We start from the raw sequence: 24,551 nt of genomic DNA, 5'->3' as shown, positions 1-24,551 counted from the left end.
CACCCTCTTCTCCCACTACCGCAGCACTAAGCGCTCTGATCACTGGTGATGCTGTCTCTCTGCCCCAGGAGACGCGGGCTCCCCAGCACAGGGCCAGGTCTGAGTCATCCCTGGGCTCCCAGTGCTGCAGGGAGGGGCAGCTGCCTAGGGCTCACTGCGGTGTTTGATGGAACATTCTCGCATATCAACAGCTGGACTGCCACATGTTCCCCCAACGGACCTCAACACCCCCAAACCTTCTAGGAAGCCTGCACACGGTCCGGGGACCCCAGCCCCAAACAATGCAGTTAGGATCAGGGAACTTCTCTTGCTACCTCTTCACCTGGCCTCTCCCTTCTCCCGCCTGCTTCCTGGAGAACTCAAGGCTGAGAAAACCATCCCTAACCAGAGCTGAGGCCTCTCCCCACACCAAAATTCAGGGTCTGGCTGAGTCTCTGATCCTTATTAGAGCCTCTGGTCTTAGCAGGCTGCCTTTGGGAAAAGATGAAGATTTTGCAAAACATACAAAAACCAACCCCCCCGCTCCCCACAAAACCCAAACAAAACCCAACGTCTACAACGTGAACTCCAGCAGATGCCGAGGGACCAAGGGTGCAGGCTGTACCCTCGCTGCGTGCCCTCGGGCAGAACGGCCCCGTTCCAGTTGTGCAGGTGAGCCCTGGCGCTAGAAGCCTGCGTCCCTGGGCTGAGCTGAGGGAGGACAGCATGCCCACGGTGGGTGTCTCTAGCAGTGAGGCTCCCTAGGGGCTCGCCACCCTCTGCCAGGAGACTCCTGTGGTCACACTACCCCACACACCTGGCCTCCCAGGTGTGCGCAATGGAAGGACCTTAACCTCACCGAGCAACTGCCCAGCCCCCATACCAGGCCAGGCTGAGCGGCAAGTCGGGGCAGACAAAGCTGGAAAAGCTGGTCTGTCCACGACACCCCCCGACAGAGCAGGCACAGCGAGCAGGGACGGCGGAGCTCTGGGCCAGGTCCAGGGCCGCTCAGCTCACGGGCCTGTCCTCCAACACCGAGCCCCGCCAAGTCCCACCCGCTGCGGCTTCTCTCCTCCCTTCCAGGGCGCGGTCCCTGCCCACCGCCGAGGCTGCTCTGCCCACGCCTCCCCAGCCTCTGGTCCCAGGTCCATCGGGCTGTCCCCCTTCTCGTCCTGCCGGACTTGGCTCCTCAGGTCTCGCCTCCCTGCTGGTCACGCCCCTTCCTCCCGGCACCCCTACCTGGCCTGCCACTTGGTCTCCTGCTAGTCCCTCCAGTGTCAGGCTAGCTCGGAGCTCTGTCCGAGGCCTCTGTGACTATCCCGCCTCCAAGTCCCCCTCCTTTTCCCACACATTCCCATGCCCCAGGGACCATCTTGGAGCCATCGGTCCTGGAGCCCTGCCTCTGTCCCTGAGTCTCTGCTGAGTGTCCGACAGGAGACCCACCACCAGAAGACCCCGGAATCTGGCGTCTAGGCTCCCTGGCGCCTAGGACTCAGCCTGTCCAACACCGAACCCTGCCCTCCTCTGACAGCACTGGACCTACCCTGAGCCCATGGCAGCGACCCGGCTGTCACGTGGAGCCTTCCCGCAGGCCCCCGTCCAGTCACCCGGAGCCCTGCTGGTGGAGCCTATGCCCCTGGCCTTCGTGCCGCCCGCCGCACTCCCTTGCTCCCCACCCCCTCCCCTGCCTCTGCTCCAACCTCAGTCGTTCCTCCAGCTGCTGCGCAGGAGCTAAACGGAACTCTGACCACGTCCCCCTTCCTCACTTGCTCAGAGCTCCAGGGACCGACCCGAACTGCAAGGCATGGCCTTCAGCATCCACATGATCTGGCCCGAGCCTACCTTGTCTCTGCTCCCGCCTTTCTACACGGGGCCACATGGTACCAGCACGGGCCACCCGAACGAAGGGGCTTTGACAAGCTTCAGGCCCACGATTGGGGTTACTGTCCCTTCGTCTGGGAAAGCTCTTTCCTTCCTGAAGGCTCACCTCACCCATGTGGCCTCTGCTGACCATTTCTGTCCCTTCCAGCCACTGGATTTACCCTTTGGTACTAGCTCTATGATGCGCTCCTGGGTCCCAGGGACAACACTCGGTCCCGCAGCCGGCGGCTGGCATACCACGTGAACACCCCAGGACCCAGGCCAACCCTGGGCCTTCCTGCATGTCCCACAAGCCAGCCAGACCAGCTCTCTGGCGGCCAGCACGCAAGCCACTGTGTCTCCTCTGCAGAAGGCACCAGGCCTGTCCATACACAGAACTCCCAGGCCCTGTGTGTCAAGCTCCGCGAACAGGGACAAGCAGGGACAAGCTCCAACACTTGACATGTGGGCTGCAGCTCCCAAGCCGCGGCCCAGGGATCAGAGGGCTCTGGACTTGGAGCCACGATGGCTCTGAGTTCCAGACCAGACTCCCTCACCCTCCCGATTTTGTGATTAAAGGAAAACAGTGCATTCCCCTGTTTGACATAAGGTGCTTACACATTCTAGAAGCTAGTAGCGTTTCTGAAAAACAGAAAGGAACACATGAAGGCTGTTTTACTAATTCCTCCACGCGCTTAAATGTGGTGGATGAAATGGCTCGGCCGAGCCCCTTCGCCCGAAGTCCCTGGGCTCCCCACCTGCCTCACTGAGTTGCAGGGAGGACATAAGAGCTTCGAGAAGGAAAGAGCCGAGCACGGCGTCTGCTGCAGGGCGAGGGCTCAGAACCGCCAGGCCTCCTCCTCATCTTCGAAGCCGCTCAGCCTGCCGCTGGCCAGGGAGGACCCTAGACTCTGGGTTCAAATCTTTGCTCTCCTGTTGATTGACTTAATAGTATGCTGGTCAAACCACCTCACCTCTAAACCTGTCCCCTCAAAGGGACAACAGTGATGTCATCCCTGCCTCTCAGGGTCCTGGTGAAGGGCGGCGGGAAAAGCTACGCCCCGCCCCAGTCTCCACACAGCTCCTGCCTCCCACGACGTGCTCAGTCAACTGCGTTTCCCCCTTGGGACCTGCTCGAGGTCTGCAGGGAAGCCCACCCGGGCAGCTATGGGCAGACCCCGCAAGGATGCTTGGCTGGGGCCGGAGGGGGCCGCTCACCTTCCTCCCGTCCACGCTGCCCTCACTGCCTGGGTACGCCAGCTTCCGGCGCACGTAGAAAAGCATGTCGTCCTGCCGCGGCGCCCATTTCTCCATGAAGTAGGTAGAGAACATCCAAGTCCAGAAGACGATGCGGTCATCCTTGAAGCACCCTGCCGAGGGAGGCGAAGAGTGAGAAAGGACGAGTCAACCTGGCCCTTGCATGTGACCTTGGCCAAGCCCTGTCTCCCTCTCCTCCCCTCCCCCAACCTACACTTCTGGTCTGTGATGTCCAGAGCCCCCTGCTCCCTCATCACCACCCCCCGACTCCCCCCACTCCCAGCCAGGGGACAGGGGCTCAAGGACACCTCCTGCCAGGCCCAGTGCCTCCACCCAGCAGAGCCCAAGAGCCCCGGCCCCCGGTCCCACAGCCCAGCCGACCGCAGTGCGCATGAATCAGCAGCTTCAGGGGGGAAGGAAAGCCCTTTGAGAGGCAGCGTCACAGCGTCTGGGCTGGGAGCAGCAGCCGGGCTCTGGAGGGAGCTCCGGAGGCTGGCACCACCCTCGGCCAGCAGCCCCCACCCCCACCCCAGGCTGCGGCAATTCCCACGGAGAACCCGACTTAAAGGAACAGCTGCCCTGTGCCAACCAGCCTCGGCGGCCGGCAGGGGAGGCCCCCACCCCCCCGCGCCCAGCGGAGCCCGTCATCAGGCAGATCTGTGCTCCCGTGATCTTTGCGGAGCCTCTTCTTTTATGACAAATAAGTGTTTCTTTAGGATCCCTAGATCTCTGTCGTCACCCTTCTCGGAGGAGGAGAAAAGGCTCTTGGGCTCTGGTGGGAAAGCCCCGGGTTTCTGCCCTCGCACAGCCTGCAGCGACCGTGACAGGCCGTTTGGCCTCTCTGGTCCCCAGGTTCCCCCGCGAATGTCGGCTGCCAGACACCTGCCAGGGAAGCGGCACAGACGGAGCCCGCGCCTGGCACAGAGCAAGCCCAGGCAACGCGGGCCTCCTGCCTCTCCGGGCAGATCCCATGCAGTCTCAGGACATGCGACAGAGCCGTTTCCTATCATCGAAACGCTAGATCGTTGCTGGTTTCTTCCTCTCTTCTGCAGAGCGTACTTTCCCACTGTGACCCAGTCCTTGTACTCTGGTGCCAGAAGGACCAACCCCCACCCTGAGAGACGGGGAAGCTAAGCTGAGCACCCCCGGTGGACTCCCCCGCGCCCCCCGCCCCCCCGGCAGTTCAGAGGCCCCACCAGGACTGGCAGGTCCCCTGATCAGACTCCTGGGGGCTCAGCCATCAGGCTCTAGAAGGCGGGGTCGCTCGCAGAAACCCCAGACTGCTCACTCCAGCCACATGGTGACCAGAGAACCTGGGCTGCAAACCAGCCCGAACCCCCTGCCCAGCCGCTGCCCACAGCCTGGAGCCTACCTATTCCCATGACCTGCTTGGGTCCCGGGTGAGGGCAGATGGGGGTCTTCCCATCAGGGGTCTGGGTCAGTGCGCCTGCCTGGTGGCCCCGGGCGGAATCAAGCCCCCCGCCCCCCATCTGCGTTCCTCCTGCATCACTCCGTAGCGGTTCCCACCCACTCTGATGACCCGCAACGCCCAGTCCCACCACTACAGACCCCCTGCAAAGGAGAGCGAAGGCGCCCTCCCTGCGGGTCCTGGGACGCCCCCGAGAAGCGTCTCTGGCTGTGATGGACTGGGTCCACACCTCAAACCCCTCCGTCTGCCACAGAGACAGAGGGTGGCCACCAGTGTCTGTCCTTGGGGCCAGGCACTGCCTTCCGTGGGTGATCCCTCTCGTGGCGCTAACAGAAGTCACCCCATCGTGGCCTGGTGGTAACTGGGCGCCCGGTCAGCATGGATGAGAAGTACGCCTGCCACCTGTGGGCCCGGGCCACATGGCCTACACAGGCTTTCGCCTCCCACGGTCACGACGCCGGTCATCCCTGCCCTGGCACAGACAAGACCAGCCCTCGGTAGGTTCGAGGACGTGCTCAAGTTCACAGCATTAGACACTACTGAGGCCCTCGGACCTGGCCAACCCCACGCTCAGGCTCCGGAAAGATGTTCCGCGCTCCACTCGGCAGCTCGGTGAGAGTAAGGGCCGGGAGGCTCCAGACCCACGGCGTGGCGAGCAGCGGTCCTGCCCCGGGAGCGCAGTGCACGGATGGCGTCCTGGGCTGAGGGACGAGGGGTCCGGCTTCGGGAGGACGTTCTGGACGGGGCACAACATATGCACCCTGTGCTATTAGCCTCCGCGCCCAGCGGGGGCCAGTAGGGGGTCCCATTTCCCTGCCTGGCAGAGCTAAGCACACCTTCTCCACAGCTCCCCCACCGGGGTCCCAGGAGCCTGAACCACACTGACGGCCAGGGCGGACTCCTCGTGGGAAATCCCAGCCGCCCTCCCAGGACCCCACCCTCTCCGGGCCACACAAACGCTCCCACCAAGCTCCCAGCAGCCACACGCCAAGTCCTCCTCCCCACACTCACAGCCACTGGTACGGGAGCGAGGGCCACCTCCGCGGGGACGTGCACGGCCGCCCCGACGGCCCGCCCTCCGCACCACAGCCACAGGACATTTGTTTAAACGCCGCTCCCTGCCCCGCCTGCAGCCTCCCCGGAGCACTCCGCATAAAACCCAGAGTTCTCACCCGGCTCCGTCCTGTTCTCCGGGCTCCAGCGCACACTGACCTCGGGTGCTCTGTCCCTGCTTCCCCTCGTCTTCCACTCCCCTGCCCTGGGCCCCTCCCGGCAACACTCAGAGCCGCGATGTCGCCTCCTCACAGAACCCCTCCAGGCCCCACATCAGACGTGCCCCCTGCGCTCTCCCTGTCACGTCACCTGGTTTCACGGCTGCCGCAACCTTATCCCCCCTGGTGTTCCCACGTCTGCTGTCTGTCCCCACAGCGGGAGAGCATCCCAGGAGTCGGGGCTCTGTCTTGATCTCAGAGCCCAGCAAAGTGCCAGGCATGCAGCAGGCACTCCCTAAATGCTGCATGAACGGCTTAGCCCAGCTGCACAGTTGGGAGGTGGCCCCGCTAGAGCCGTCTCCCGGGAGCCTGGGCCTCCTTCCATCAGCCACAGGCCCTGACTTCACAAAGATCTCCCGGAGAAGCCTTAGAAGCCCTCCTCGCTGGGCTCTCCGGGGCCTGGGGCCACGACTCCACGGTCACACCGTGGGGAGCTGTGTGGGGCAGTGGGCCTGCGGCGGGCACTGAGAAGGTGTAATGGGAGAGGAGAAGAGAGGGTGTCCAGTCTGGGCCAACCGCCACCCCGCTGCAAGGGTACCTGCAAGTTCGGGGACCCAGTGCCAGGGAGCTCTGAATGCAATAAGGGGCTTGAAGACTCGCTGTGCACTGTGGGACAGAATCCTCGACGTCACGATTTCAGCACCGGCCTGACGACCCCAGAGGGAAGACACCCCAACTCCAGCACAGCTTCCTCTAACACGAAGCCAAGAAGGCCCATCGTGAGGCGGGAGCGGGGTTCGAGGCAAAGAGCCACAGGGACAAGGGCCAGAAGGGGGCCGTGGGCATCACCGCGGGGAACAGGCCCGCAGACCACCTCCACGCCCGGGACGCTCGAAGTCAGAAGCACAAGAGAAGTCACAGCGGTCAAGAGCCGCCTTCCCGAACATTCCAAACTGCCCTCTAGTCCAAGAGAAGCATCACTGAAATCAAAGGGAGCGTGAAGCCGGGGGAGGCGAGCCGCGGTTCGGTGACCCGCGTCTGGGACACAGAGGGACCCCGACCACAGCGAGCATTGAAGGGAAACGCCCACAGACCCTAAAAATGGGGAACATACCAAAAAGGAAACGTAACCAGTTAACAAAAATGCGGGAAAACACTCATCTCACAAGTAATCAGAAATTCATTATGGGGCGCCTGGGCGGCTCAGTGGGCTAAGCCTCTGCCTTCGGCTCACGTCATGATCTCAGGGTCCTGGGATCGAGCCCCGCGTCGGGCTCTCTGCTCAGCGGGGAGCCTGCTACCCTCTGCCTGCTGCTCCCCCTGCTCATGCTCTCTCTCTCTCAAATACATAAAACTTTTTTTTAAAAAGCAGAGCAGTGGTTGTCCCCACGCGTTCTGTTTCTCACGCTGGTGGCTTCACGGGTCCATACGGCCGGCAAACCTCATCCGCGTGGCCACGTGGACGCACTCTGTCTCACGTGAATCACGCTCTGGTAACGCTGATTCGAAGTTGTAAGAGGCAAAGCCAGCAAGGGCGCTGCCCGGGGACGCTCGTGCGCTGCGGAAGAACACACACCCCCTCGCCTTTGTGAAAAGCAGATGGACGTTCTCCTACTCCTCCGAACTACTTTATGCAGGGAAATAAAAACACAAAATAACAGCCGTGGGCACAAAGCTCTTCCCTACGACTGTGCATGAGGGCCAGCAAGGTAACAGCCCAACAGAGGAAAAGAAAACAGCTCGCTGTGCTGCCCCTCGGTCTGGGGGGATCCGCTCCATCTGCTAAGCCGATCTCCGTCCCTCTCGGAGAAGAGCACAGGTGCACCTGCGGCCACAGGGAACACCAGCAGCACACACCAGAGTGACCGGGGCTGTGAACCTGACGGGGAATAGCTTCCACTTCCTCCTGCTCTGACTCTCAGTATTGCTGAGTCCGAGGATACCTCCTCTTCCCGTGAACGTACAACCTGATCAGTGTCCACAGGCTGATGAGAGAGGGAGGGAGGGGGGCGGAGTGGGGACTCCTGTCTTCAGAGAGACACTCCCAGTCCGAAGCGAGGGGCGAGACTGGGCGAGAGAGAATTCAGACTCCAAGCGGCACAGAGCAGCGACCGGCTCTGCAGTCACACACACCTGAGGTCAGGTCCCGAGTCACCCCCGCACTAGCCAGGCAGCCACTCCATGCGACCTCTCTGGATCTCAGGGACCCCACCCGTGAGATGGCTCTAACCTCCCACCCTCCCAGAATCCACGGTGAGGACCAGGCGAGAGGCCGACAGGAACACCCTTTGTCAAGGCCCATCCACGTGTGGGTTCGTGGGGACGCCCTGTACCACTGCTCTGCTTGTCTCTGTCCACAATGTGGCCTTTCCCCAGGCCTGCCCAGCAAGAGATGCCCTGGGTCACAAGCCCAGGCAGGTGCCACTCCAGCAGAGAGCTCCCTAACCACCCCACCTCCCCCCATCCCTGTCTCCCCGCCATCCGGCCGCCGTGGCAGGAGGTTTTCAGGATCCTGAACCAGTGGACACACCTGTGGCACAGGGGCAGACCCTGATGCGGAGCCGCTCACCTGGGCCACACCACGGACCCTCCATACCCGAGGGCCCAGCTTCCCTGCTGGCCTGGGGTCCTACAGCAGCATCCTAACGGCCCCCTTCTCATGATGCATGGTCGTTCCGTTCTGGAGTAGCCATGGGATGAACAGTATCGCACCAGTGCTCCCGGGGGAACCCAGGTAGCGGTTCCTACGAAATCTCTGGACACAACATTTCCGCCAATCGATCAGCACGTGACCTTGCTTTACGTGTGTTTGTTTTGTGACTTGATGTAGTGTTTTGTGACTAAATGTAATTTAATGTAGCAGTGGTTTGTCAACAGTGGACGCAAGGCCAACAGCACAGTAACTTGTGCCGAACACACACGTGTTATTTAAAACATGTGATCTAAAAAAAACACCAAAAAAATCCCCAAACAAACCATGTGATCTTTTCCATAAGGGCCAGTTACAGCCTTCTCATGCCTGGGGCAGACTCTAGCATTCTGCTCAGGGACCACTTTAAACAGCAAAATCATCAACACAGAGCACAAAATGCAAAATACAGGGACTAAAGTGTCCCCAAACGGACACTTGTGGAGAACATGACTGAAATGAGGCTGAGGGTCACCTCATTTGACCTCGGGGTGGGGGGAGCGCACCCACTGAGCTCCCCAAGTTTTCTACTTTGTGCATATCTGCAATTAATTGTGAAAGCGCCATAAGTACTGAGTTGGGGGCTACAAATAAATTTTAGCAAGCACGTGAATTTGCAAACATGGAATCCATGAATAATGAGGACGGACTGTCTCAGAAATACTGGCATCCGTCAGCTCCAAAGGGCCACGAGGGCCAGCTGTCTCCCCTGCCTCAAGCAAATTATTTTCCATTGACCAGACCTTTGAAAAATCATGAATTAGATTTTTGGGAGGCACTCCTTGAAACCACCCCAGCGCTCTTCAGGACCATTCAGCCACATGGTTAAGCCAGCTAGAGTACCGCCCTCATTAGAACAGTTTCCAGGGCACCTAGGTGGCTCAGTCTGTTCGGCGTCTTACTCTGGAACTCAGCTCAGGTCTTGAGCGCAGCATTGCTGACGAGCCCCATGGGGAGCTCTGTGCTGGGAGCCCACTTTAAAACAAAACAGACAGTCTGCAGCCATTACAAATGAGGACTATGCATTACAATAGAGAAAACTGTCCAAGAACTACTTCTAAAAAGGCTATATTGGAGTAGCACGCCAAGAGATGTTTTTGAGAGGGCAATTCTACCAGATCCTCAATAAACAACAGCTCCTATGCTACTCACACATTTTTAGAGCCTAAGAAATTTGCACATTCTTTTAAACAAGGAGGCATAATGTTGATTCCAAAAATAGAGCATGCATACACACACACACACACACACACACACACACACACACACACACATGCACGCACACACAAGGGAAGTAGAGGCTAATCTCACACATGGAAAGAAACATAAAAATCTTAAATACAATATTAAAAAGAACCAAGCAATCCACTAAAAGTGTATCCCATTTCCAAGTCAGATTTAATTTAGGAATATAAAATTGGTCCAATACTATGAAATGTATTCATATATTCACTATATATTTACAGATTAAAAGAAAAATAATATATGATCATCTCTATGATGCTGAGAAAACTCCAGTAAAATTCAATACTCCTTCTTGATTAAAAAAAAAATTCTCCATAAAATGAGAATTAAGGGTATTTCCTTAAACACGATCTATATCTCAAGTAGAAAAGGAAACAAGTTAAGTATTACCGCAATCCACTATGATTAACATTGTTCTAAAGGTACTAGACACGTTGCAGTTAGACAATGAGGATGTTAATAACAGAATTTGTGAGGAGAAGGTAAAATTACCATCTTACCGATGACATTGTACCTGACCTGGAAGATGCAAAAAATTCAATTGAAAACAACAGAAGTCATAAGTACAAAGTCACCAGTACATCCAGAAGCCAGCGGTTCTGAGACACACCACCATTCCGGCTAGAACGTATAATGGGAAGAATTAACTCCATTCAGAATTTTTTTTTTAAATAATAATAAAAAAAAAACTGACTTGAATGATTGAAGGTTTGCGAGTTCTTGGGTAGGGATATTCAAATCACTGAAGGAAAAACTCCACTAATTCGTTAAGTTAACACGAGCCAATAGAAAACACCAAGAGAGTGTTTCAGAATAAGTGGGAAGAGCCAGGACAATTCCGAAAGAACGAGGTGGGGACAGGGTCTCTATCAGAGAGCTAGGGCCTCCTGCCACCCCTTGGTGTTGCAGACCTAAAGCCCCTAGAACTGTGGGATGCGTCTGCCTGGTGCAGAAGGCTGGCTTGCAGGAGAAACCGGCCAGCGGGAAGAACAGGGACCTGTAACCCAAAGGATCCTAGCAAACAAAACACCGAGTCTCATCAGACGCTAAAAATACAAACCGAAAAACAGCCCTCAGCCCTACAGCGCCAAGCAGAAGCCGACTCCAACAACTTCTCCACCATTTTCCTGGACAGATTTGGTCATGTACACACTGGTTAATTTCGACCATTCCCCGCCCCCCGCAGAACGGTGACTTCATCACTGTACCATTTCATTGATTCTATCTTCAGACAAACCTGGAAGCCAACCACCTCCCACAAACCACCCTTCTGCCCAGAGCCCAGCCACCAGCTCACGCCCGCCTCACTGGCACAGCTTTCTAACTGGTCCTCACGCCTCCATCAGTTGCTGTCGCTTCCCGGCTCAGAATCCCCCTTGGGTCACGCCCACCCTTTACTCTAGAGTCTACCTTCTCCGCAAGTCCTTCCCAAACCACCCGGTTTAAAATCGCCAACCCCACCCCGAGCTTTCCCGATCCCACTTCCCGCACCTGTCACTACATAACGTCATCTGCGTTTTTACCTGTTTATTTTGTTGGCTTTCAGGCTTTTCTTAGGACAGAAGCCAACATGCATTTTTCTGCAAAGGTCTAGACAGAAAATATTTTAGGTTCTGTCTCAACTACAACATCGCCCCGGGCAATGCACAGCTAGTAGGTTCCAACCCCTTTATTTACAAAAACAGGCAGTGTCAGAACTGGCCCGGGGCAGTGGTTCGGCAACACCTCTCTCTGCTCCTAGGACTGGGCTGCGTTTTCACAGAGGTGCCCCATGAGAACGTCCGCTCCGTGAAGGTCTGTGTTTGCGCTTTGGTCATTCGGTTCATTGCTGCATACTCAGGTCCTAGAATAGTGTCTGGCCGAGAGGAAGCAATAAACTTTGGCCAACGAAACAAGTAAGTGACATGAACTCCGTGACCGGTGAAGCCAGGACAGCACTGCGCATGAACACACCGATCCGTGGCCGAGCACAGAAACTACCGAAACAGGAGACACGCTGTGATTTCGTGCACATCAAGGTCGCCCTTCAAACCCGCAGGATGAAGACGACGGGCCTCCGGCCACGGGCCTTGCGACAACGGGCTAGCGAGGGGAAAAGCAGCAGCCTGGGTCCCTGCTCATGCCGACACAAATTCTAAAAGATCAAAACGTTTAACGTTAAAAGTAAAATCATAGAAAGAAAAAAAAATGGCGGGAGAACTTTTTTTATTCTCTCAAGAAACGAAAAAAACCTTTCTAAGTAGAACACCAAGGCTTTCAAGGAAAAGATTCATCGAACGACATAAAAATAAAAATTGTCTATGGGGAAAAAGCCCCACATGCGTCATAAAAGAAAACAATGCACCAGAAAAACTACTGGAACTCTGATCTTGTGTCTAATTTCCCTAATAAATAATAAGCTCCATGTAACAAATATAAAATAAGACAGAATAGGGGCGCCTGGGTGGCTCAGTAGGTTAAAGCCTCTGCCTTTGGCTCAGGTCATGATCCCAGGGTCCTGGGATCGAGCCCCGCATTGGGCTCCCTGCTCAGCAGTGAGCCTGCTCCCCCTGCCCTGCTTCTCTGCCTACTTGTAATCTCGGTCTGTCAAATAAATAAATAAAATTAAAGTAAGACAGAATGGAAAGCAAAGGAAGATACAGCTTTCCAAACGCGAAAACCAGCTCAACTTCATACAGTGAGAGGAATATTCTTTGAAAACCACCAAATTCTACTTTTCCACCTCGCAGGTTTGTAAAAATCGGAACACCTGACCACACTCCCAGGGGGAAGGGAACGGCGAGAAACAGGACCTCACGTCCGGCTGATGAAAATCCCCACGGAGATGGCAGGCACTGAAGAGCCGCACCTGCTCACGCCTTCTAGCCGGCAAGTCCACCCCCTCGGGTTTTTTCCGAATTATGTAATTATGACAGTGGTGTTTGCAAAATACTGCAACGTTCCTCTAAGATCTCTGGGACAGAGGAAGTGCGACGAGGGAGCGCAGAACCTGGAGGAAGAGGTTCTCACTACTAAGGCGAACAGCCGTGACCGAGTGAGGCCTGGGGGAGGGGACGGAGCGCAGGCGCGGAGCAGTGCGGGCGCTGGGCTTCCTCCAGGCTCCGGCAGTCCCAACAGGGGCCAGTGAGCCCCGAACCCCTGGAGGCGTTTCCCACTTGTAAAAGGGTAGTGAGAAGGGAACCCACCTCCCCAACGCTGCGGGGAGTTTGCGGGCGGGGACATGTGAGGCCTCCTGCAGGGTGGGCCCTGGGCAGGCGCCCAGGTTAACAAGCATTGCTCAAGCCGCTGCCGCCTGTGTCAGCCTCCCGGGAGGCCAGAGAAAGGAGACTCTCATCTTGAACCTCCTCATACCCTTTGGATTTGATGCCCTTGTGGCACGTTTACCTACTCAGAAAGTCTCAAAAATATATTACTCTTCCCCCCAATTGTTTTAGTAACAGTGCAGTTACTTGGAAAAATGCATAGGCTAGAAAGTTTAAAAAACAGAAACAAAAAAGCAGGCCAGCAAAGTGCACAGAAACGCCTCAGTGAAAGAAACCGTGAGACGGAGGGAGTCGAGCAGATGCCCGCGGGGTTAGGGTTCAGTCGGCCTTCCTGTCGCCCAAACACTACAGAGATGCCCGTGAACTTAAATGCCACTGAAGGCTGTGCCAGGCGCTGTGCTCAATGCTTACGTTCCCGAGTCCACACTCGGAAGCGGGTTTTAGTCACCAGTGAGGTCACGGGCCGTCCGAGGTCGCAGGCACTGCACCCCTCCCCACCCCATCCACACCTGGTCCGGTCTGGAGCCCACACTGACCGAGGGCCGCTCTCCGAGGCCGGGTGCCGGGAGCTGGGTGGGGGGGGCGGCGGCAGCCCCCCGGAAGTATCACACAGGTGTGTGTGGCCCACCGTGTCCTGAGTCTACGCAAGTCAGAAGCCACTAGGGAGACTCCCCATCTGAGGGGTCACACTGAAGTGGGCGGAGCCAGGGGCAGGGCCACCTGGTGTGGCCGGGCTAGGGGTCTGGAGGGGAGCGGGGGAGTTGGGGTGTCTCTGCTGTGGGAAGGTGCCCCCCGAGTACACGCCTAGCTCGGCAGCCGCCTCTTCTCTGCCTGGCCCCCTCCCAAAGGCGGGCGGGGGGGTGGTCAAGTGGCCTCTCTGGGGCGAGTCCAAGGCAGCCCTCAGCCCCCGGACGCTCCCCCGCACCCCTGCAGTGGCCGGATGATGAATAGGGCCTCTGTGGTCCCCTCAATGGGCCTTTCACCGACTCGTGCCTCTCAGTGCTCCTCGCCAGCTCAAGCCCTCCCTCGGGGCGCAAGAGACAGAGCTTCTGCCCGGGCGCCCTGCCTGTGGGGCCGAGGCAGTCAGACAGAGAAGTGCGGGTCAGACGGGTCCCCACGGCCTGGCCAGGGCTCTGCTCCGGCCTCAGGGAAGCAGGGCTCTCAGGGCGGCAAGGGGGCCGGGTCAGGAGAAGCCCAACACCCCTGCCGGCTTCCCTGTCTTCTTGAAGTCCGGGCTCCTTCTCCAGGTGAGCCGGGCTGTCCGGACAGCCCCGCAGTCTGTGGCGTGGTCCCCCCGCCCTTCTTCCTGGACCAGACACCGGTGTACCCACAGCCCGCCACGGTCCGCCTCTCCTCGCTGACAGGTCTCCACCCTGACCATGCCCATGGCCCCCATGTGTCACCCCAGCCGTCACCTCCCCCCGCCCAAGCCCTGAGGCCTCCCACCTCGTGCTACCTCTCCTCTGTCCACCCTCCGCGACACCCTGCGGCGTCAAGTCTCCATCTTCGTTCAGCTGATGAGGAAATGGGAGGCTCCAGGCTTGAGTCACCTGTCTGATGTCACTCCCGGCTTGAGTCACCTGTCTGATGTCACCCTGCAAATCTCCAGTCCGGGGATGTCTTCCCAGCCTCCGCCTCCGCATGGTTTCCCAACCCCCGAGCGCCCCGCCCCGCCCCGCCAAGCCAGGCCCCCCTGCTGGCAGCGGGACCAGCACCCGCGCAGGGCAGGGTACCCAACAGCGGGTGGGCAAGGGCTGAGCACGGAACTGGGAGGGGGACAACCACCGCCAGCTCACAGCACGCCCAGAAGCTCTGAAACTCACCCAAAGCCTCCACCACCAAGGCCTTTATCCTCCGCCCTCTGTTGCATTTCCAGCCCTCAGGTCACGGCCGGGATCACCCTAAGAGCTGACTTCCTGGGAGAGGAGAGCAAAGCCGGACTCAGGTCACCCAGAAGGACCACAATGGCAGGCGTGGCTGGGATCCCGGCCAGGGTGGACCCGCTCCGCTCCCAGAGTGGCTCTGTGGGAGGCCCCCAGCACAGTGGGAAATAGACCTTGACTCTGTCCTCAAGGCCCTCTCTTGGGGCATCCGCCAGACTGGTCCACCGCCCACCCGCTGTCTCCAGAAGTGATCCTCTGGGCTCCCCCACCCCTGCCACTCGGTGCCCTCCCCTAAACCTTTCCAGGTTCGAGCCCACCCAGCAGTTTGGGGCCCAAAGAGATGCCCCCCAGTCTGCGGCCCACCTCCTGAGGCTGGGACCTTATTCCAACTCCTGACTCATTGCTCTGATTCGTGAAACACGGGGCCTGTAAGACCGGCTGCAGGTCCCCCGAGGAACCTCCGAGGCTCCCACAGACACCCAGGCAAGACGCCCCATCCCAGACAGGAGCTGGGAGCTGGGAGCTGTGACCTCCTGGCTCGCCCCACCCCCGCCCCGCCACCTAGGCTTGAGATCACTGGGTCACTGGCCGGGCCCCAGCACAGCGTTCCTCTTCCCGGGGCCTGCACTCTTTCCCCCGAGACGGGGGTCCCAGCCCTCTACTAGGCAGCTTCCCCCAGAAGGGCCCCCTCCCACATCCGTCTCCGCCTCCTGATCCCCCCTCCCCTCCCTGCTTCATGGTGGAGACGGGCGGAGGGCGGCAGGGCTCCTGCTCTGGGCCGCACCAGGGTGAGGCCGCTCGGGGAGGAGGTGCCAAATGCCTCTCCTTGGGGAGACGGACGCATCTGAGGGAGACACTGCATAGGCCACAGCCTCACGTCCCAGAGGACTGGGCCCCAAACCCACACTGACTGCTCTGGGACCGTGAACACCGTGCCCCAGTGGCTCCAGGCCTCGCCAGTTCCATCTGCCAACAGGGCGAACACAGCCTCTGCTCAGGGCCGCCACGGGAAGGACACGCGGCTGGGCGCACCCCCGCCTGCAGGAGCTGCTCTGGCTCCCGCCCTCTTCCGGAGCCCACGGGCCTCCCCAGCCTCCCCGGGTGCCCTGCGGCCCGGAATGCAGACACAGCTCAGGAGTCCCACCGTGGGGGGCCGCTCCCCTCCACCCCGGGTCAGAAGGAATCCCGAGTCACCCCAGGAGGCTCTGACCCCCAGGCAGGGGGCTCAGAGGCTGTGCAGGCTACAGCCCGAAGGGGAGGCCACGGCTTGGGGTTGTGGGATGACAGGGTTCCCGTTCCCCCTGTGCGGGGTGGGATTCGGGGTTCTTCCTGTTTCTGCCTCTTCCCGTTTCACTTCCGTCAGCTTGAGCCAAAGCACCCGAGTGGCAGGGACCTCCCTGAGGCGTGGTGTCACCGGCCCTGACTGTCACAGGTGGCTGGGACTCACGCGCCACACCTCGGGCTGAGAATGGCGCTGCGGGTCAGTCTGCCCTCCCTCCCTTTATGTAAGAGGACAGTGAGGGCCAGAGGCAAGGGCCTTGCTCAAGGTCACCCTCACAGGCCCCCTGGATTTGGCCCCGGGCCCTGTCACCTGTCCCGGCAGCCTCCGTGATACTCTCTGCGGCTCTAGGTCTGGAGACTGGCCTCTGCGCTGGGGGGAGGCAGAACAGCCATCGTGTTTGCATCCTACCCCCCGGGAGAGCAGAGGCCCAGAGAGCGGCAGGGATCTCCCCGAAGCAGCACAGCACTGGGGGACAATTCAATTTGGAACGTTCTCTGCCGTCCTCCTCAGTCTGCCTCTTCCAGGGAGGCCCTCTGTGAGGAATGCCCACTCAAGGGACACCCCCCAAGAAACGATCACCTCTTCACCGCACATACCCGTCCTCCGACCCCCCCACTGCCCCCCCACCCGCTCCCTGCAGCCTTGTCTGCTTCCCCTTCTCCCTCCGCCCCTCCCCCGCCCCCTCATTCCCCCTCTCTCAGATACATAAATCTTAAAAAAAAAAAAAGATAAACAGTAACCACAACTCCACCTACAGAAAAAAAAAAAGAAAACCGAAGCCGCCTCTTTCTACTTCTGTCAACAGACATCCTTCGGCTAATCACTGGTCAGGAACAGACACTCAAGCTAGCTGGGCGCTTGTGCCATGTCACGTCAGAGGATTTCCTTTTATTTATTTTGAAGATTTATTTATTTATTTGTCAGAGAGACACAGAGAGTGAGCACAAGCAGGGGGGGCGGCAGGCAGAGGGAGAAGCCGGCTTCCCACTGAGCAGGGAGCCCGATGCGGGGCTCGATCCCAGGACCCCGGGATCACGACCTGAGCTGAAGGCAGACGCTTAACAGACGGAGGCCCGCACGTGTACCAGGATTCCCTTTTTAAGAGGAGGGGGTCCTCCTCAAACTTAGCTGTGGCTTCTGGGGCCCTGGGTTGTAAAGGCTCCACCCCAAGCTGGGTTTTCCCAGACTTTAGCCCCTATCCCTGGTCCATGTCTCGGATCCCCTATTTGCAGGTCCAACGGCAACACCCCAGCCCCCATCTGTGGCCAATGGGACCTAGGACGAATGTGCTTGAGGACACACCCCTGCCTCGCCCCTGACTGGCCTGCAGCTGTGCCCCCTGCATGGGCTGGGGATTGGGGGAGAATCAAATCAGGCATTCATTCCAGCCCTTGGGACCCACCGGGGTCAGGGTCCTCTCTGAGCCCCGCCCGACTGTCTGTGACACCCCAGGCTCAGGCTGGTGGACTTCCACTTCAAGTCTGGACAACATGGAAAATGTGTTAGGAATTTTAAGTCAGAAACCATGACTAAGAAACCAGAGAACAACGAAGAATTCTTTTATAAAAAGGCTTCGCAAAGTTAATAGTTGTCTCTGGGTGACTGCAACGGTGAGTAATTTTTTTCCCATTTTCTTAAATTTTCCAGTTCCTATAATGTGCATGGAACTTTTTTTTTCATTGGGAAAACATTTGTTTGGGGATTCCGAGGCTGTTTTCTCACGAGGATCCCGCGTGGGGCTCCCCCTCCACGGCCTCGGGCTCTGCCACTGTCCCAGGCCGGTAAAAGAGGCAAGCATCAGCAGCAGCCAGCAGCCGCTGCAAGGAGGGGACACAGCAGGGGCAGAGTGGCCGTCGCCTGCAGGCCCAGGGGCGCCAGACGATTCAGCCCACTCTGGTCTGACAGAGACACCCCTGCAGCCCGGACCCTGGGGCTCTTTAAAGTGGGAAGTCCAAAGTCCTCGGAGCTCCCAGAGTCTCTGCCTGAGGAGAGAACCACCCCACAGCCTCCAGGCTGCTCCAGCCCCAGACACGGCCTGAAGCCAGAACCCACAGGCCTTAAAAACAGGCCCAGGAACCGAAAGAGGCAATGCCACCACTACAAAGGGTCACACTTCCTCCCCAGAGCATGGGCCCAGGACCAGCCTGGCCTGCCTTAGCTGGGCTGGAGGGCCCGGGACCCCAGGGAACCCCGGGAAACTGTCTGCAGGGAGTGCACAGCAAGGCAGCCCCCCAGAGCACACATTCAACTCCAAGTTCACGCCGGGGCACGGGGCCAGGCCCTTCCTGTCCCTCCTAATGACAAGGGCAACAGCGAGGAACCCTGCGCCAAGTCTCAGCCGCTCCCCACGCTTGTCCGTGAACCTGCCACTTCTCACAGAACTCCCACAACCCACAGACTCTGCCATCGCCGCTGTGCAGGGTCACAGGCCCCCAGTCTTCCCTTCCAGGCACATCTCCCACCAAAATCTCCCGCCCCTCACCAAAGTCCAGCCGCACTGACCCCGGCAGAAGGGTGACGGGCTGGGCCAAGGCTGTACGGTCCTCTTCCCGATTCTCAGACTGGCACCAGGTGTCCGGCGTACGTGGGTGTTTAGCCGGGGCAGAAGCTCACCGGAAGGCAACGTCCCTGCTTAGTGCCCTCTGGCTCATCGCAGGACTCCCTGCAAGGCAGCTCGTGGCCTCTGACAGGTCACACAGACCCCAGTCCCGCGGCCTCCCAGCGACCTGACCTTGGGTGAGTCAGTTTGCTCTCTGAAGCTGCTTTTCTCATCTGCAAATTGGGGAACTACCAGACTGCCAGGGCTGCCAGGCGCCTGGCGCACAGTGGGCGTGCCGGGTGCCAGGCAGGCCACCCCACAAGTCAACAGCCACCACAGTCCCCGAGGCCCGGCCAAGGGCTCAGCCACTGCTGCAGCCCCAGCTCCCACACAGCTTCCCTTGCAGCCGGCCGGCTTCTCCTCCTCGGCCCCGGCAGGCCCTGCCCCACCGCAGCCCCTCTCAAAGGCCACACCTCGCACCATCCCCCCATCAGCCGTGGGGACTCCCTCCTCCGTGCCTCCGGAGGGAACCTCTCATCCTTCGACTTGAGCCCTTCCTCAACCCACCTGTGCCTGGGAGCAGTGCGCGTGTGTGATGACCAGGCTGCCAGCACCCCGAGGGCAGGTGTGGGCGGGGTACCCCTCTGCTAAGAGCTTAGGTTTATAGACAGATTCGGCCCCTTCCCAGCCACGTGAGTAGGGACACGTTACTACACCTCTAAACCTGCCTTCGCTCATCAGGACGAAGAGAAGGGTACCACAATACCTACCTTATAGGACTGTTTCAAGAATAAAAGGAAACCTTGAACATGAAACTCTCCTTTGGCCCCACAGAGAGAGAATGCCCTCAGCCACCTAGAAGGGGGCCAGAGGCCAGGCAAACAGCAGTTCTACAAGGTGCACAGCCTAGGCAGGGCCTGAAGACAAGCAGCATGAGGGGGCCTCACCCCTCCCAGCACCTGCCTGTCCTTGGTGGACACCAGGTCCCGGGGCCGGGTCAAGTCCACGGGGCTTTGCCGAACGTCAGTGGCGCGCCGCCCCTGCTGAAAGGGAGCCTTCCTGCCCAGCGTGCTGGAGCTGACGTCCCAGGCCCACGAGAGAGCCCAAGCCCCAGAGGAAGGATCAGGCTATGTCCACTTTTGGTCCAGATGTCTGCATCGCCCATAATCTGGGCATTGGACCTCCTGACTCTTCCCAGCTCAGAGAACCCGGAGCCCCACAGAAGCTCGCTCAGCCAGCCAGCTTGGTTCATCTGTTCCCTGGAATCCCAAGCAGTTTCCTGTATATAAACCACCCCCAGTCCTGCTCGGAGCAGCTGCTGCCAGCAGGAGCTTTGCTTCGGCTGCCACAGTGCACCTGGCTTCTTTCCCCTACTCAGCTGTGGCCTCCCGCAAGGCAGGGTCAGGCCCGATCCCCCCACCCGGCACTCACGAGATGTTTCCAACACAGATGCTGCTGAAGGAAAGATGCAACCATCATGTTTGCATCCACAAGGTGCCTTTCATCATGACAGCCGAGCGACAATCCCTGTGTGGGGGCACCAGTCCCCTCTCCCGTCTTAGAGGCTGTGACTCAGAAGTGACAACAGTGTGTCTGGGGTCGAGCATCGCCACCAGAGGCTCCCTGACACCTTTGAAACAACCTCAGGGAACATGGCATGCTTGTGAATGACCGCAGCTTTAATGACACAGCAACGGCGGCCTGGGCGGTTTACATTCCTCCATCTAACAGGTTGTCACAGCTGTAAAGGGAAGAAAGGCGGAAGTGGTCCGCGGGCCGTGTCCACGTCCTGGGTTCCCGTCTGGGTGCACAGGCCAACCACCGGGTCCTAACTCTACTTTGGCAATAGGTCACTGTTAAGCTTGGCCCTCTCTGAGCCTCCCCTCTCTCATCTGATAAATGAAAGATGGTCAAAGTGAGCCCTGCTAAGAGGCCAAGATTCCACGTTCTATACACATGCTCATCCTTAATTTACAAGCCCAGAGAGTCTCTCATTTGCCTGCTAAATGTTTCCTGGGCACCTGCTCTACTGGGCCATGCCCTCGAGGGGCTCACTTGCTGGGGAAACAGTCACACAGACTCTCACAAAGCCACAACAGGCCTGATAAACCCACAGACATGCACCTGGTATGCAGAGCCCAGGAGGAGGGACAGGACGTGGAGAAAGGGTTCCCAGAAAGTGGCAGCGCAGGAGTGGACGCTTAAAGGACACCTGTAGGCGTGTGTGGGGCAGGTGAGAAGGGGTGGCTGTCCAGGAAGAGAAACAGCATCAGAGCACCGCAGACCAAGTTCAGGGGAATGCGGGACGGGCGGGATAGGAGGGTGGGGGCAAGACAGGAGACCCTGCACGGGAGGGAGGCGAGGGCGCCAGGACAGGAGACCTGAGGCCTTGCTCCTCCCCAGAGGCAGCACAGCAGGCCCCGGGGGGGCTAGCTGGAGGCATCTGGGGGGGCGGGCTCTGGGGTCAGACTGGCCAAGGGTCAATGCCCGCCATGCTGCTTCCTCGCTGACCATCTCTACGCAAGTCTCTCCCCTCTCTGAACCTCTGGATTCTCTGTGGCATGGAGAGGATATTCCTATCTGGCAAAGTCAGAATCAAACTGAGCACACACAATGTCCTTGCACATAGTAAGCACTCCGTAAACGCCAAGTGCTAAAATTAATTACTACTGTCCTTAAGGAATGGCCCCGTGGGCTCCCTGGGACAGGGCCTGACAGGGGAGAGACAAGATGCTCAGTGGTCGAGGACGGTGGGGGAGTGCTCACGTGAAGCGGGGAGGGGCTGCGTGGGGCTTCCGGGCAAGCAGGGGGAGGGGCCTGCAGCAGATGGTCCCTCGGACCCCTCCCATCGCAGACAGCCTGAGCCAGGTAGCAGGTGCGCCTGCCACCTGGCGTACAGCCCAGCACACAGTAGGTGCTCAGTGAACGTTTGCTGAATGAACAAACAAGGATCCTTCAACATCTGTGCAAAATGAAGTCGTGACACCTTTTCAGAAAAGACACCTGAGAAACCCATCTCCTGGTCCATCCTTACTTGGTAGGCACCCCCAATGCCACGCCCGCAATTCCCACCCCTGCCCACAGGAAAGGTCGGTCCTGGGGCAGGCTGGGCTGAGGGGACAGGTGTCATGCCTGGAGGACTGGAAGGAGGGCTGCAAGTTACTTCCTCTTCTCACTCGCTTCCAGGGCGTGGCCTGCTGAGGGGCCTGGAACCCTAGGGCAGCGGTGACCCCGCTGCTGTGTGACCAGAGGGGTTATGTTGGCTCTCTGGGACTCCCTGACGGTGAGCAACGAGGGGAAAGGTAGAATCTCCAAAGCTGACATTCCCTGCTTCACAAGGCAGTCACCCACACCCACACCCCCCGCCCCTCCCCAGAAATCCCCAGCTCAGACTGGGGGTGGGGGTGGCTGACAATGTGGAGTGAAATCCTTTCCGCATGAAGAAGGGAGGGGTCTTTTCACGGAGAAAATGAAAAACCCACCCTACAGGGGAGGGGGCTTCTCAGCTTCAGTCTGGGCAGGATCCAATCCCAGCGATGACCTCACACCCAGCCAGGCAGGGAGACCCCACCCACACCTAACAGTCCCAGGCTCTTCCAAACAATACCAGACACCCCCACCCCACCCCACAGCAGACATATGACCTACGGCCTCAACTGAACAGGGTCACACCCAGAGAGGCAGCAGGTCCTGCTCTCTGTGCTAAGTGGGTGTCTTCTGGGGGCCAAGGCCCAACAGGTTCCACTTGGAGCTGATGGGGAGCAGGCGAGGCAGTGCGGAGAGGTGCAGGAGACAAAGGCTTCAGGAAGCTGGGCATGGTGGCCACGACACACTTGCAGGGAGGTGTGCCTAGACCCCACTGGGCCCTGCCCCCCCATTCCCGTGCTGATCTCCTGGTCTCCCCAGATCCCACGCCCACACTCCCTGCAGTGGAACTGAAGCCCCGGGGAGGGCTTCCCAGGGAAGGGAGGGACCTGCCACAACCACGGGCGAGGAAGAAGGGTGAACAGACATACTCGAAAGGACAGACAGAGGGAGACACCGAGAGACCCGGGAAAGGGGAAGAGACCCAGCAACATTCTCTTGCGGAGTCGCTCTTGGGACCGAAATCAGAGACCAACACACAGGAACGCAGGAAAAACCTATCCGTGGGGAGCTGGGGGCGCACGGAGGAGGCCAGGACACGCAGGGGGAGAGCCAGACAGAGACACACACACGCACAGAGACACACGCAGAGACGGACACGGAGACGCACGCAGAGACGGAAACACAGAGAGACGGAGACGCACGCAGAGACCGAGACGCGGAGACCGAGACGCGCACGGAGACGGAGACACACGCAGAGACGGAGCCCGGCGCGGAGACCCGCGGAGGCGCGCACTGCCCCGGCGGGCGGCCCCGGCCCGCCCCACTCACCGAGGCCGCAGACCTCACGGCGCAGGCTGAGGCGGCCGCGCTCCTCGGCTATGGCGCGCAGCATGCGCTGCAGCGAGCGCTCCTCGGCCTCGGCGCCGCCCGCAGGCTCGGGGGAGGCGGCGGCAGCGGCGGGGAGGGCGGGCGGCCCGACCCGGAGCCCCGCGGGCGCGGGCGCCGAGGCGCAGGCCCGGCCCGGCGGCCGCGCAGAGGCCATGCCGGGCCCCGGCTCATCGCCCGCGCCGCGCCCGCCGGGGCCCCCGGCGCGCCCCGCCGCCCCCGACCCGGCGCCGCCCGCCGCGAGCACCAGTGAAGCCACAATCCGCCTTTGTGCGCGTCGCCGCCGCCGCCGTCGCTGTAGCCGCCGCCGCCGCCCGGCTGCCGAGCCCAGGGAAACGAGCGCAGCTCCGCGCCGCCGCGGCCGCCCGCGCGCCTCCAGGCCACCGCCCGCCCCGCCCCGCCCCGCCCCGCCCCGCCCCCGCCCGGCCCGCGCCCCGCCCGCGCCCCGCCCCGGCCTTCCAGGCCCCGCCTCCGCCCCCGCGGGCCCCGCCCCTCCCGCCTACCTTCTGCTTGGCTGGGCCCCGCCCCGCCCTCGCCACCGCCCGGCCGTGTCCCGACTCACCCCCGGACCGCCCCGCCGCGCCCCCGGCTCGGGCCCCGCCCCGCGACGCTATCGCCCCGCCTCCTGCCCGCTCCCGACCGACGAGGCCCCGCCCCGGGCCCGGCCTCGGAGGCCCGGAACCCGGCGGGCGAGGTCCCCTCCCCACCCCCACCAAACCTGACCGCTCTGGCCCCGCCTCCCTCGACACCAGCCACGCTCTTCCTCCAACGGCGGTCGGGAGCCCGCCTCGACCTCCCACGCGGGGCCTCCTGATCTTCCCGGGCCTTGGTCCCTGCTCCCACCTCCTCCAGACGCTACCCGCTCCGCGGTCCCCGAGACCCGCCCCCGCCCCCAAACCTCGTGCTGCTGTTCGCCCGCCCCCTCTGCGCTCCTCTCTCCCGCTCCTGTCCCATGCAAGAATAGTTTGTCACCTGCTCCCCACACTGCCACTCTCCTCCCGGTGCAGTTGCGGAGGAACATCCTCGGCAGAACCCAGCGAGAGCTCACCCGTCCCCATAAAGTCAGAGGGAGTCTGATGCAAAGCCCCGTGTCCCGTACGCAGTCCTTCGCCGGTGCCAGGCAGGGCGCTGAGAAGGGCTCTGAGCCTGTGGCTGACTAGGTGGGAGGACATGGAGGAGGAGGGACGCACGAGGTCAGCTGGGCTGTGATCCTGATGAAGGCCAAGGTCCAGCCAGGCACCCTCGTGTGCCGGCCTCTGCTGATGGGGAAGACCCTGGCAGGAAGCAGCCAGAGGCCTTCCCAGGACCCACGCCTGCCAGCTCACTTCTGGAGCTGCTGGGAATGGACAGTCCATGCTGGGAGGGAGTCTCAACTCTGACCCACAGGAGCAGGTCCTGCTTCCAGGCCCCACCTCACCCCCCAACATCCCTGATGTGCACT

General features: G+C 60.0%; 1 protein-coding gene across 6 annotated transcripts in view; it reads right to left on the bottom strand.

Moving 5' to 3' along the window:
- The window catches only part of KIAA0930, a 35,331-nt gene extending 11,892 nt beyond the window's left edge, over nt 1-23,439 (bottom strand). The window contains exons 1-4 of one of the 6 annotated variants that reach the window (XM_082738837.1): nt 15,722-16,029; nt 14,757-14,849; nt 14,390-14,528; nt 3,058-3,209 (exon numbers count right to left, since the gene is read on the bottom strand). In XM_082738837.1, the coding sequence (XP_082594963.1) occupies nt 3,058-3,171 (114 nt within the window). In that variant the 5' untranslated portion in view covers nt 3,172-3,209; nt 14,390-14,528; nt 14,757-14,849; nt 15,722-16,029. Of the gene's footprint in view, nt 1-3,057; nt 3,210-3,477; nt 3,567-14,389; nt 14,592-14,756; nt 14,850-15,721; nt 16,030-23,053 lie in introns of those variants that run through there. The other 5 variants (XM_082738838.1, XM_082738836.1, XM_082738834.1 and 2 more) reach the window with 5 other exon arrangements.
- Nucleotides 23,440-24,551: the final 1,112 nt, after the last annotated feature.

This window comes from Mustela nivalis (assembly GCF_964662115.1).
Source record: "Mustela nivalis genome assembly, chromosome: 7".
NCBI lineage: Eukaryota > Metazoa > Chordata > Mammalia > Carnivora > Mustelidae > Mustela > Mustela nivalis.
Note: the sequence above shows the minus strand (reverse complement) of the source record. Positions and strands in the feature narration are given on the sequence as shown.